Raw genomic sequence first — 12021 nt, 5'->3', positions numbered from 1 at the left:
AGACAGGCTTGGTTTCTTGCTTTATTAGGTTTGTTATGAGGAGCAGTGATGAGACCTTTATCAGTCCTCGCTACAAAGCTTTCATCTCCAGCCTTCTCCAGAACTCTGTGGAGGGCAGACAGTTGAGGGAAGGAAGAATGAAGTTTGGGAGTATGGGGTTGTGTATGTATACCAGGAAAGAAAACACACATTCTTTATTCTATTGCTTCAAACACAGTTCGTGAGAATGGAAGATACAAGCACAGCTGGCCAGGAAGGCAGGGCTCATGTGGCAGGGCAAGTTCCTGCTCTCCAGAGAGGTGGCCCAATGCTTCCTTGCCGCTCCTGGAGGAAGCAGAGTCCGAGCTGGCCCGGACGAGGCCCCAGGCAGCACTGCTTCTGTGTGGGTATGGCCAGTGGGGACGTGGCACCACACACTGCTGGCAGGACCACTGTCCCTGTGTGTCCTCAGCCTGCAGTGCCTGAAACTCCAGCCCCTACACATCCGTCAGGATCCCCGACACTGCTTCCCAGGTTTGGCGGTGAGTTATTTTTAAACCAGCGTGCTGCTGTTCCTGCCCCCACATCCTCTGCCATGCCTGTAGCCTCTCAAGAACACTTGGCATCACACCATTGTCAGTTCTCGCTCCACTCATCCCCTGCGTGTTGCTGGGACCCACCTTCCTGCACTATCCCAGCACAATCCTGCTACCACACTGCTGCCAAACAAAGCTGGGGAGCGACGGCCAGGACAGGCTGTGAGGCAAGTGAACGGAAACTGGCTGGAAAAAGAGAAAAGGCCCAGAGCACAAAGTCCACTCGCAAAGACTAAGCCAGCCCGCCTGAGTGTCTGGTGAGCGAAGCTGGAGTAGGGACCACTGCGGGAACATGTGCCTAGGGATCACACATACCCCAGACAGGGCAGGACCATCCTCAGGAGCTGCCATCATACTCAGCTTGACCTGAGGAGAGGGATGCAGGGCCTTTCCTAGGCAGAGAATGGCCAAAGAGGATCTATTTACAACATACTCGACAATCAACTCTCACTGTATTCCAAGGAACTGAGACTTCCCCTAGCTTCTCATCTTACCTTGCTTAAATATCATTATTCCCAGAGTCAGGGAAGTGGGAGAGAAAGCCTGCGTAGGGCAGTGAGGGGAGTGATACGTGGTGAGAAAGAAAAGGAGACTGAAAACTAACAGGGCATGGCTACCCTGGGGACATAATGCGCTACACACAACGCGAGCCGTCGGGTCCATGCGGCCAGAAGCTTCAGCACTGTTCTCTCATGGAATTCTCCGGTGAGCCACGCTAAGGGGTCCTTGTGAAATCGTGCACTTATCTCAATAGAAAAGCCCTTGAAGAACAACGCCATGGTTACAAACATTTTTGACAAGCTTCCTTTTGCAGGTGACTGGTATTCAAAGGCAAGATGGTGCGCCTCCTCCTGTCCAGGCAGACACCGAATTCTCTGGAATTGCCCACAGCATAAAGGTATAAGGTATAACTAATCTCTTTTCCCATTAAAAAGCTGGCAATGCCAGACCATGAGTCTAATGAATTCAGAGTTGTTCCAGGGCACAAGACAGCCAGTAGTGTCCAAATCGGGAGCCCTGTGGTGGTGGCAGACAGGATTCCTAAGGCCAGGCGCTCCTTCTCCTCTCTGGGAGAGCCAAGCTGTCCATCGGCTGGATCCCCAGGATGCTGGGCTCAAGTGTCAGCTGGGTTTACCTCTTTGGAACAGAAGTAGTGCACGACCACTCCATTAGGGTATCTTGCAAATGCACTGCAGTGAAGAAAACGGCTTAGGAGTGAGGACTGCCTCTAAGTGACCACTTCTCTGGCAGTGGCACCTCTTAAAGAAGAGGCACATTGCTGGAGGCCATCCCAGAAGCAGCCCACCCAGACCTCAAAGAACAGCCTGCCCTCAGTGGCTCTGGATTTCTGCAGCCATTGTCTCTGTCAAATAACCCAACAGAGGATGAGGTGCACACAGTAAAGTGCATGGGGTTTTTTATTATGCAAAACACACGGCATAATAAAGATAGGCAGTGCACCAGCCCAAAGCTCAGCAATGGCTCACTGAGAGCCGACAGTGTTCATCAGAACAGGTTTCAGGCTAATTCTAAAAAGGACAGCAAGTTGTCTTTCTAAAGAAAAAGATTTTTCCAGCTACAAAAGAAAAGGGACAAACCGGCTGGGCGCGGTGGCTCACGCCTGTAATCCCAGCACTTTGGGAGGCCAAGGCGGGTGGATCACGAGGTCAAGAGATCGAGACCATCCTGGTCAACATGGTGAAACCCCGTCTCTACTAAAAATACAAAACATTAGCTGGGCATGGTGGTGCGTGCCTGTAATCCCAGCTACTCAGGAGGCTGAGGCAGGAGAATTGCCTGAACCCAGGAGGCGGAGGTTGCGGTGAGCCGAGATCGCGCCATTGCACTCCAGCCTGGGTAACAAGAGCGAAACTCCGTCTCAAAAAAAAAAAAAAAAAAAAAGAAAAGTGACAAACCACTCTCCTTTGAAGAAAAGGGGACTAATGAGAGTGTATGTCTGAACACAGCATGAGGCTGGCTCAGGATCCTACTCAAGTCACAATGCAGTAGCTTGAAAGATCTTTTTCTTCCTTCACCGGCTCTTCTTTAAAATATAAGAACTTTCTGCTGACTTACGACTCTTGGGCACCCACTATATCAGTTTCTGGCTTCCAGAGGGGAAGAGCTTTTTGGACAAGTATCCAACAGCTCCATACATAAAGACCATACATTGCAGGTCTTTACATTCTCAAAGCCCACCCCTAACAGATAGCACAGGCTGCTCTCTGAAGGCTCAAGAACTAAAAGCTGTCAGGACAGCCAACGGCATGTTCTCCTCCCCGGTTAAAGGGCAGAAATCCAACCTGAGCATTGTCCACTCGCCGGGGAACCCTCCACAGAGCCCAGATGCTGCACAGCTGTGGAGGAGGCTCACCTGTTCCCAATCTTCTTCTTACACACCATGCACACCTTCTCCTCTGTGATGATGCACTTTACCTGCTGGTGTAAAATCCGCTCTTCCTGGACCTGGAAGAACAGGGGGACTGAGGAAGAAGTTCCATGGTGTGGCACCCAGAAAGAGGAGGCACAGGCCAGCACTGTTTCCTCTTTCAGTCTTCACAGATTCTTCTGCTTAGAACAGTGGCAATTCAATGTCAAGCTGGCTATGGGATCAACTTAAGCTGCACTGTACAGGCTCTGCCTTAGTCGGAAGGGAACATGTGGACACTGTCACGTACTAAACATTAAAAGCCCACCCTAGAGTTTGGAAGCCCATACCCTCAGGAACTCTGCATGGAGAAGGTTCTTGAGCACTTGATTGAACCGTTTCTTTTGTGCATTTTCTTCCAAGACCTTTTCCAGGAAGATGCGTATGTCATTGATCAGAGTGTTTGCTGGCAGAAGGTTGAGGGCCTAGGGGCAGGAACAGAGATAGAGACTGCATGAGGTGGAAGAGGAGTGAGAATGAAGAAAGGTCTGCAGCCATGGAGCTCTTGGACCCTAGTCCCTTTCCACATTTCCTCTTCTTATTTGGTACTCCCTGTAAACGCCCTCCACTTCCCTGGGAACAACTCCTGACCTTGGTGGTGTCCAGTTTGCTGTGGTGTAGCTCGAGGACCTGCAGGGCAGCCTGGAGGTTGGCCTTTGGCTCCAGCAGTTCCAGTTTGATTGGCCCCAGGCAGTGAATGCTGGGGGGTGACAGGTACATCCGAAGCAGGGACAGATATACCTGTCTCAGAGAGACATGAGCCACATTAGGCTGGCAGCAGCCCTCCCAGAACCCCCAGCCCTGAGCACCCCTAAAGATTCGAGAGGCTCGCCTATCACTGAGCATTTAAAACTTGTTATTTTCACCTTTTAAAATTGGTAAGGTCAAACAGGCAACTGAAGATGTTAATTAAGGACTGCTTTTTCCCTGAGAGAAAAAAAAACAAATGCCTTGTATTTGTTTACCATTATACCATTTACAAAATGCTACCACTATAAAATAATTCAAAAAGATTCCTCATTCCCTTTGGCTTTAAAAGCTGAGATCCTGTCCACATTTTTGCAGGTGGGGATAACCTCAGGTGAGATGCTGCGTTTCCTACTGGCGCCAGTACCACAGGGTTTCTCAACCTCAATGCACATTCGGGGCTGGATGATTCTTGGTTTGGGGGCGGTCCTGTGCATTGTTTAGCAGCCTTTTTGTCCTCTACCCCCTGGATTCTGGCAGCACCCCTGCCCTCAGTCCCAACAATCAAAAATGTCTCTAGACATTGACAGGTCAATGTGTATTCGAGATAGAGTAAGTACATCAGAACAATGACAGGTTCCTGCTCAACAGGTGGACCTTATCATTTATTATACAAATCAAGACTTCTGAGAGTAGAGACAGGAGAGCCATTAATAATCACAGGGATAGGCCAGGCACGGTGGCTCACGCCTATAATCCCAGTGCTTTGGGAGGCCAAGGCGGGTAGATCACAAGGTTAAGAGATCGAGACCATCCTGGTTGACATGGTGAAATCCTGTTTCTACTAAAAATACAAACATTAGCTGGGCATGGTGGCATGTGCCTGTAGTCCCAGCTACTCGGGAGGCTGAGACAGGAGAATTGCTTGAACCCAGGAGGCGGGGGTTGCAGTGAGCCGAGATCGCGCCATTGCACTCCAGCCTGGGTAACAAGAGTGAAACTCCATTTCAAAAAAAAAAAAAAAAAAATCACAGGGATGACAACAGATGTGTGCTGGAACTACCCCAAGCACACCAGGATGAATGGTCCCCTGCTCTCCCTCAATACACACATGCAGGATCAATCAGTGCCCTGACCCATGCCCTATCTTATTCTGCCACTCATATTAGTGCCCCCTCTGGTCAAACTGATGGGGTGAGGTATGCACACACATTTCCTGGGTCAGGGCCACTACTCACATCTTTGTTGCCATCTTTGTTTTGGTCATAGTGTTTGTGGCAGTACCTGCAAGAAAGAAAGTGATGAGCAGGTGGTGGGGGCACATCTAGATGAGAGGCTGTCTGTGCATGCAGCCTGCTCGAGCAGCCTAACCACAGCCAAAACTGGGGGCTGGGACAGAGGAGATTCTTGCCTCTGCAGCAGAGGATGGGGAGATGGCCCTCTTAGCTCTCATCTCTCTGCAGGGCCTGCTTTTAGACTGGTTAGGAGGTGGGATGGCGGGGCAAACTTACTCCTCAGCCATCCTTGTATCCTTCAAGATGTGGACATAAATGAAAAGAGCTTGTTCATGTTTCCCCATGCGCCCCAACAGGAGAGCTCGTTCTTCTAAGAGGCCTAGGAGGAAAAGGAATATGAGGACCCACTGCTGCCATCACGCAAGCACAAGGTGAGGGCTATGCTGTCAGAGGAATGGACACAGGGCAATATAAAAGGGACAAAGACAGGATTCTTATTGCTTGGGTTTTTCTTCAAGGAGAAAATGAATGAAGTTTAAAAAAAGGGGAGGGAGCTATATTTTAGGCAGTACTTTATCCCATCTTTTTGGCAATCACATATAAACTGGGTAAGAATATTTATTCAGCAGCCAAGTACTTAACCACCTACGACATGCCAGGTAGTTCAGGTAAGATGAGCAAACGCTTGATCTCAGCTCTCACAGAGCTTATACATCGGACAAATTATGCCAGATTACAAAACCGCTGAATGACGAACTTGGCCAAGAACATGTTCTGAAGCAAAAAAAACAGGTTGCAACCTGGCTATCAATTAGCATGTGATTCATATCCAGGAAGGAGACTTTCCTTAGTCATGGTACAAAAGTGAGTCTTCAGAGGGGAAGAAACAGGAGCACTAGCCTGAAACACCTGGTTTTTCCAAGCCCAACTTTTACAGAGAGTTGAGGAACAATTAAAGGGGTGGATCAGTCTTTGTACAACCTTCAGCTAAAGTGGTTTCTGGCCCTAAGCCGGACACTCACCATCAAAGGGAAAATCACAGATGAGCCGGCCTGGATCATAGTAGCTGGAAATCTCCAAGAACATGAGGAGCTTTTGCCGGTATTCTCCCAGCTCACCCTCTTCCTCTCCAGCTGGGACTGGGGTTTTGCCTTTAAGGGAAACCAAGCTCAATATGAAAGGACGCTGCCAGGTGGCAATGTGGGGTCACCAAGAAAAATGAAGGGAATGGGGTTCAAGGATGTCACCACATGACCAGAAAGGGCCTCCAGGGTGGCCTCCATACTAACTTCTTTTCATTCATGGTCTCTATGTGGCCCTAGAACATCAGCTTAAAGTTAAAAAATAAGCTGAATAGAGATATACTCTGTGGGCAAACCTGTTTCTTATCAGTGCAACTGTCACCTTGCACATAGATCTGTTCCTTCCACCCTCCCCCAGGGATGACTCTGAGACACTCAGAGATGCCAGGACCCAGACGAGAGCTCCTGAGTCTCATGTGCAAGGCCTGTGTCACTTAGCTCCCCTGGCTCCTCTTCATAACTTCTGCCCTCCTGGGCAGAGAACAGGGTGGCCTGCTTACTGCCACTACATGTGGCACCTGGGTCTGTGCTCTCCTCTAAAGCCCGGGGCCACTGGCTTCCTAAGAGAACTGGTACCTGCAGGGAAGGACAGGAGATACTCCTTCATCAGACCTTGCACCTTCTCACAGTACAGCTGGATCAGGCAGTTGTGGAACCGAGAGCCTGTCTCCTCCCAAACGTGGATGATGTGTTCCTGAGGCAAGATGTAGGTCTTTGTCACTGGCATTCTCCAGGCTGTGACCTGGTCTCCCAGTCTCCCTCACATTTTTAAGGCCCAACAGGTCCTTTCTAGATTATCCCCTAATCAGGCTTCAAGGATTACAAAGAGGCAGCTCGTCTAAAACCACCGGGAAGTTTCACAATGCGACCCAGTAATGTCAGGAACTGTCTTCTCAATTTCTAGTCTAAACTCCTTTGTATTAACTTCATCCCATAATCCTCCAAACTCTCACATCGACCCATGTAATTATGGTTAAATGTCTGCATCCTGGTACTTAAGCCTATTTGACTGTCCTGTGGTCACTGTTGAGTTTGGTTGTACAAATGTGGCTTTGGAATTTTTTTTTTTTTTTTCTAAAACATCATCTAGGTAAAAAATCTCTGTATTTTACCTAGATTTGGTAGGTAGCATCAAAAGTAACATTTCCAGCTTGGTCTACTGGGATCATTTTCTTCAGAGGAAGTTGCAATAACCCTCATCTCTCCAATCCCCAAGTGACATAAATCCCAAATATGAACAGCCCAATAACTGAACCATGCAGTCCTGGATCCTGGGTTTAAGGCTTTTTAGTGCAGACCAAAAAATACCTTACCAGATAAGGAATAGCCAGACCCTTAAAATTCTCTATTAAGAAGCCGAGGACTCGATCACGTGGCAGAGACTCCACCTCCGGGAGATCTTCAGTAAATATCTGTCAGAATGAACCTGAGTTCTAGCAGCAGAACCATCTGACTACAGTCCCACCAAACACACGGGCATGTGAGCACAGGGATCAAACAGACTTTAGGAGGGGAAGGGGCACGAGAAGACATTTGCAGGCAGTCAGCATGTCAGATGAGGTGCAGGCCTCCTCATGCCTGTGCAAGGCTCTTTCTACCAACTACAGCACTGCCTCACGCTTCCTAGTGCACCCTTTCAAACACCAAAGAGGACAGATGCATGAATCCACCCTCCTCTCCATCCACTGCTGTCCCAGGTGCAATCAGGACCAAGTGTGGTACCAGATCAATCCAAGAGACTCCTGTGGCTCACCTTCAGGCCATCTTCTGGGAAGTCTCTCAGCACCCACACTGAGTAGGAGAAAATCAAATGCAGGTTTTCTGTGCCTAGAGGGAAAAGCAGGACTTGTCAGCAGTTGAGGCCCACCCTGCCAGTGGCACTGGGAAGGCAGGTAGGCAGGCTGCCCCAGAATTCATTTTCTTGAAAAGATAGCTCAAGCATGAGCCACTCAGGGCTGCTGGCCCTACTAGGTTGGCTACATACCAGGGGGCTGTCATAGGTCAACCACCGAAGGATTTTTATGCCATCCAGAGGAATGAAATTGAGTGAACACAAGCACGGGAGGGAGGGGAGCAACCAACCAGAATCAGAAATGGAGGGAGACCAGGTCATTTGAATAGGAGCGCTTTCCCACGCCTTTCAAAAGGTGGACTTACCCAGATGCTGCAGATACTGCACTGTCCTCTCGTGGCCTTTCAGAGGCGAGTTGGCTTTCTTGGACTGGTCCACAAGCACCTGCAGAGCTGGCCACCAAATCCAAGAACAAGGTCATGAACCTTTTCCCCACAGGAGATTTGTCATATCCCAGCCGATTTCCCCTGCCATGTATAACAGCCCCTCCCAGATCCAAGGAACCACCTCCACCCCACCTTTCTCATGGAGCCCCTTCTTCTCATACAGAATGATCAGCTCACTGTACTTGTGAGCCTTCTTCAGCACGTGCTCGCTCTCCTCGATGTGGCAGTGATTGTTCTCCAGGCGTAGCAAGGGGGCCACCAGGGCCACATTCGTCTGCAGAAAGAGCAGGACTTCAGTGGAAACTGCTTCCTAGGAGACCCCAACCTTCCCTAGTGTAGGCCTGCTCCACACTGAAAGGCCAGGATGTAGCACAAGCAAGAGAAAGCAGACAGCCCTCTTTCAGGACAGCAGGTGGTGGCTTTTAGCGCATTTATGACCCTTTGCACAATGTGTTTTAACATTCTGTGGGGGAGAAGAGGGACAGAACTTCTTGAAGGAAATACTGTCCCAGCTGACTTTGTAGCACTAACTGCAATCCAACCAGAGAAGATGAACCCACTGTACAATTTTGCATCAATATCTTGCCTTATCCTCTTAATTCCAAGAGACTCATAGGCATCAGGAGAAGTCTATATGGTTTCCAGAATCGATGACTTCACTCTTACTAGTGGCAGATCCCCCAGGGTCTAGCACTCCCTTTGACTTTCCCAGACTGTCAGGGTAGCTGGGAATTGTGGCACCCGAGTGCTCAGGTAACTCACATGGAGATAGCACTTGAGCAGGGTGGTGTCGATGATTTGTAGCAGCTTCTTCTTGGATTTGATGGTGGGAGTGCCTTCCATGAGTGGGGAGGTGCTTGACTGGTGATCAGAGTCATTCAGCTTCTTTACCAGTTGACTTCGTTTCTACAAAGATCAGGGGTTAATGCCAGGACTAAGTCTTCCTTTGTCACCTGGGCTACTGGGTAATTCTGAATACCTCCAAATCAGCTCATGCCTATTGGCCTGATCTCGATTCAATTTTTAGCACTGCCAAACTGCCACAGAGACAACAATAATTATTTATTAAATATTTACTACAGACTAGGTACCATGCCAAGCACTTCATATATACCACCTTAAACCTAGAACAAGTGCAGATAATATTATCCTTATTTTATAGGTGAGGAACCCAAGGCATAGATGTCAGCTGCTACATAAGGGGCAGGGCAGGATTGAAACTGGGGTCTGACTCCAAATCCCATGTTCTTTCATTTTTTAAGAAGTCAATCTTGGCCAGGCACAGTGGCTCACACCTGTAATCCCAGCACTTTGGGAGGCTGCGGAGGGCAGATCATGAGGTCAGGAGTTCGATACCAGCCCGACCAACATGATGAAACCCTGTCACTACTAAAAATGCAAAAATTAGCTTGGCATGGTGGCATGCACCTGTAATTCCAGCTACTCAGGAGGCTGAGGCAGGAGAATCGCTTGAACCCAGGAGGTGGAGGTTGCAGTGAACCGAGATCACGCCACTGTAGCCTGGGTGACAGAGTGAGACTTCATTTAAAAAAAAAAAAAAATTACCTTATTGAGGTGTAACTTACAATAAAATATAACCTTTTAAATTGTACCATCAGATGCATTTTGACAGAGGTGCACATGCATGTAACCACCACCTCAGTGAAGGAAGGTAACATTTCTATCACTCCAGAAAGTTCCTCATGCTGCTCCCAAACAATCCCATCCACCCATCTGCTCTTAATCCTTGGAAATGAGTTTCTGCCTATCCTAGAACTTCATCCAGTATGTATTCTCTTGAGTGTGGCAAAGCCCATGGTCTTGCTATGCCATCTCTCTGGCACAAGACTAGTGTCAGTTACTTCATGCATTGCCAGTGTCAGTGAAGAAGGCCAGGAAAGAATGTGTGCTCACCTTCCTACGGCAAAGACATTGGCAGTGGAGGGCCTTCCACAATGCTACAGGATTTGGGAGATACTATTCCCAGGAATCATTTGTACTTGGCACAGCGTTGTGCAAGGTATAGGCAATGGCAAGTTTGTGTGCTCCTTGCAGGCTGCCAGCCCCAGGAGGGTACCCCTGAAGCCCAATGTCAAGGAAGGACCAAGGCCACCCATGCCTGATCGGATCTGCAGGCATTCACTGACCCAGAGGCAGAAAGTAGAAAGCGGCATGAGAAGTTTTCCAGCAATACTTTTTTTTTCAGACAGAGTCTCACTCTGTCACCAAGGCTGGAGTGCAGTGGCACAATCTCAGCTCACTGCAACCTCCACCTTCTGGGTTCAAGTGATTCTCCTGCCTCGGCCTTCTGAGTAGCTGGGATTACAGGCGCAGGCTACCAGGCCCAGCCAATTTTTGTATTTTTAGTAGAGTCGGAGTTTTGCCATGTTGGCCAGGATGGTCTCGAACTCCTGACCCCAGATGACTTCCTATCTTGGCCTCTCAAAGTGCTGGGATTACAGGCATGAGTCACTGCGCCCAGCCCACAGCAATATTTCTCAGTGCCTATGCTGGAGCATTCTGGAGACCCCTTAGAAAGGTCTGCAGAACACCTGAGAGGAAAAAATATCAGTAAGGCCTCTGATTCTGAATAGGTACACAGGAAATAAACAACAGCCTTCTATGACAGAAATCTGGGGTTAAGAGGCTTTAATGGAGATGTTGGTTTTAGTGCTGACTTAAAAAAATTTAACGTATCTGTCTATAACAGTAAATCATAAAAAAATTTAAATCTAAATACCTCCCTAAAAAACATGTTATAGAAGAGTATGTATTGACAAGGAAGGACTTTCTCAGTATATGGCTAAATTTTTTTAAAGTAAGCTATAAAACAATATCTAATTTGATATCCATTTGCAATAAATAAACCAAGAAGTAAATACACAAAAGCTAATTGATAGATATAAAAGTCTAGAAGGACAACACTAAAATGTTTAGTTTCTTATGTTCTGGTGGTAGAGTTACAGGAAATTTGTATTTCTGCTTTGTCCTTTTTTGTGTGTTTTTCACACTTGATCTTAGCCAAAAGGCCGAGAAGCCATTTTGTGTTTTCCAAGTGGTTCCATATATAGGAGGCATTTCCCCTAAAACCATGTATGTTACAGAAAGTTTGTTTTAAAAAAACGTGTACTCCTCTATCAATTAAAATTTACCTTTTTTAGTTCCTATAACAGCTTAGTGTGAATTTACTACGAATTGGGTGTGTTTATTATCAAGATTTGGCAGAAAAACCCCACCTCAACGGTACTGTTAAGTTAGAAGAAGTGGCAGAAAGAAACCTTACCCCAGGCAGACTTCCTAGAGCATTCATTTATGGAATGTCTTGGCATTAGAGAAGGCCCTCAATTCCTTGCCATTGAGAAACAAGTAGTGACACTCCCAGGCAAACTCTTTCACACATTCTGTATTATACCTACCTGTGTCAGGTAGTCAATTAGAGCTAAGTGCGCCTTCTCCAGTTCAGCCCCCGAGAGCACAGGCAATGGGTTGGGATACTGCAGCTGCTTCCTGTAGTCTGTGGGCAGCAGGTCAGGGTACAGGCCCATCACATGGGTGGGATCTATATGGAAGGTAAACATGATTCCCCTGGAAAGGAGCCCAATAATTTACGGATAAAATAAAACGAGACTATTACTATAGCAAAATAAGTTCCAGACTGATTAAAAAAAAAAAAAAAGACTCAGTTCATAAACATTCAAAGAACTGTAGACTTATGATTTGAGCACTTTTTATACGTTAAAATTCACTAAAACAGCACAAAAATGGCATGACTCTAT

The 12021-nt window shown here is 47.6% G+C and overlaps 1 protein-coding gene across 2 annotated transcripts in view; it reads right to left on the bottom strand.

Annotated features, from left to right (window-relative positions):
* Positions 1 to 12: 12 nt before the first annotated feature.
* VPS39 (VPS39 subunit of HOPS complex) overlaps positions 13 to 12021 on the bottom strand; it is a 63355-nt gene continuing 51346 nt past the window's right edge. For both annotated transcript variants that reach the window (XM_032297847.1, XM_032297848.1), the window contains 14 exons: positions 11662 to 11804; positions 9008 to 9151; positions 8378 to 8519; positions 8165 to 8251; positions 7761 to 7834; positions 7321 to 7419; positions 6584 to 6701; positions 5948 to 6076; positions 5202 to 5304; positions 4929 to 4974; positions 3595 to 3744; positions 3294 to 3428; positions 2950 to 3041; positions 13 to 1765 (listed from right to left, as the gene is read on the bottom strand). In XM_032297847.1, coding sequence (XP_032153738.1) covers positions 1690 to 1765; positions 2950 to 3041; positions 3294 to 3428; positions 3595 to 3744; positions 4929 to 4974; positions 5202 to 5304; positions 5948 to 6076; positions 6584 to 6701; positions 7321 to 7419; positions 7761 to 7834; positions 8165 to 8251; positions 8378 to 8519; positions 9008 to 9151; positions 11662 to 11804 — 1538 coding nt within the window. In that variant the 3' untranslated portion in view covers positions 13 to 1689. The remainder of the gene's footprint in view (positions 1766 to 2949; positions 3042 to 3293; positions 3429 to 3594; positions 3745 to 4928; positions 4975 to 5201; positions 5305 to 5947; positions 6077 to 6583; positions 6702 to 7320; positions 7420 to 7760; positions 7835 to 8164; positions 8252 to 8377; positions 8520 to 9007; positions 9152 to 11661; positions 11805 to 12021) is intronic.

Source organism: Sapajus apella, unplaced genomic scaffold (genome assembly GCF_009761245.1).
Source record: "Sapajus apella isolate SASKATOON/1434 unplaced genomic scaffold, GSC_monkey_1.0 scaffold37, whole genome shotgun sequence".
Taxonomy (NCBI): domain Eukaryota; kingdom Metazoa; phylum Chordata; class Mammalia; order Primates; family Cebidae; genus Sapajus; species Sapajus apella.
Note: the sequence above shows the minus strand (reverse complement) of the source record. Positions and strands in the feature narration are given on the sequence as shown.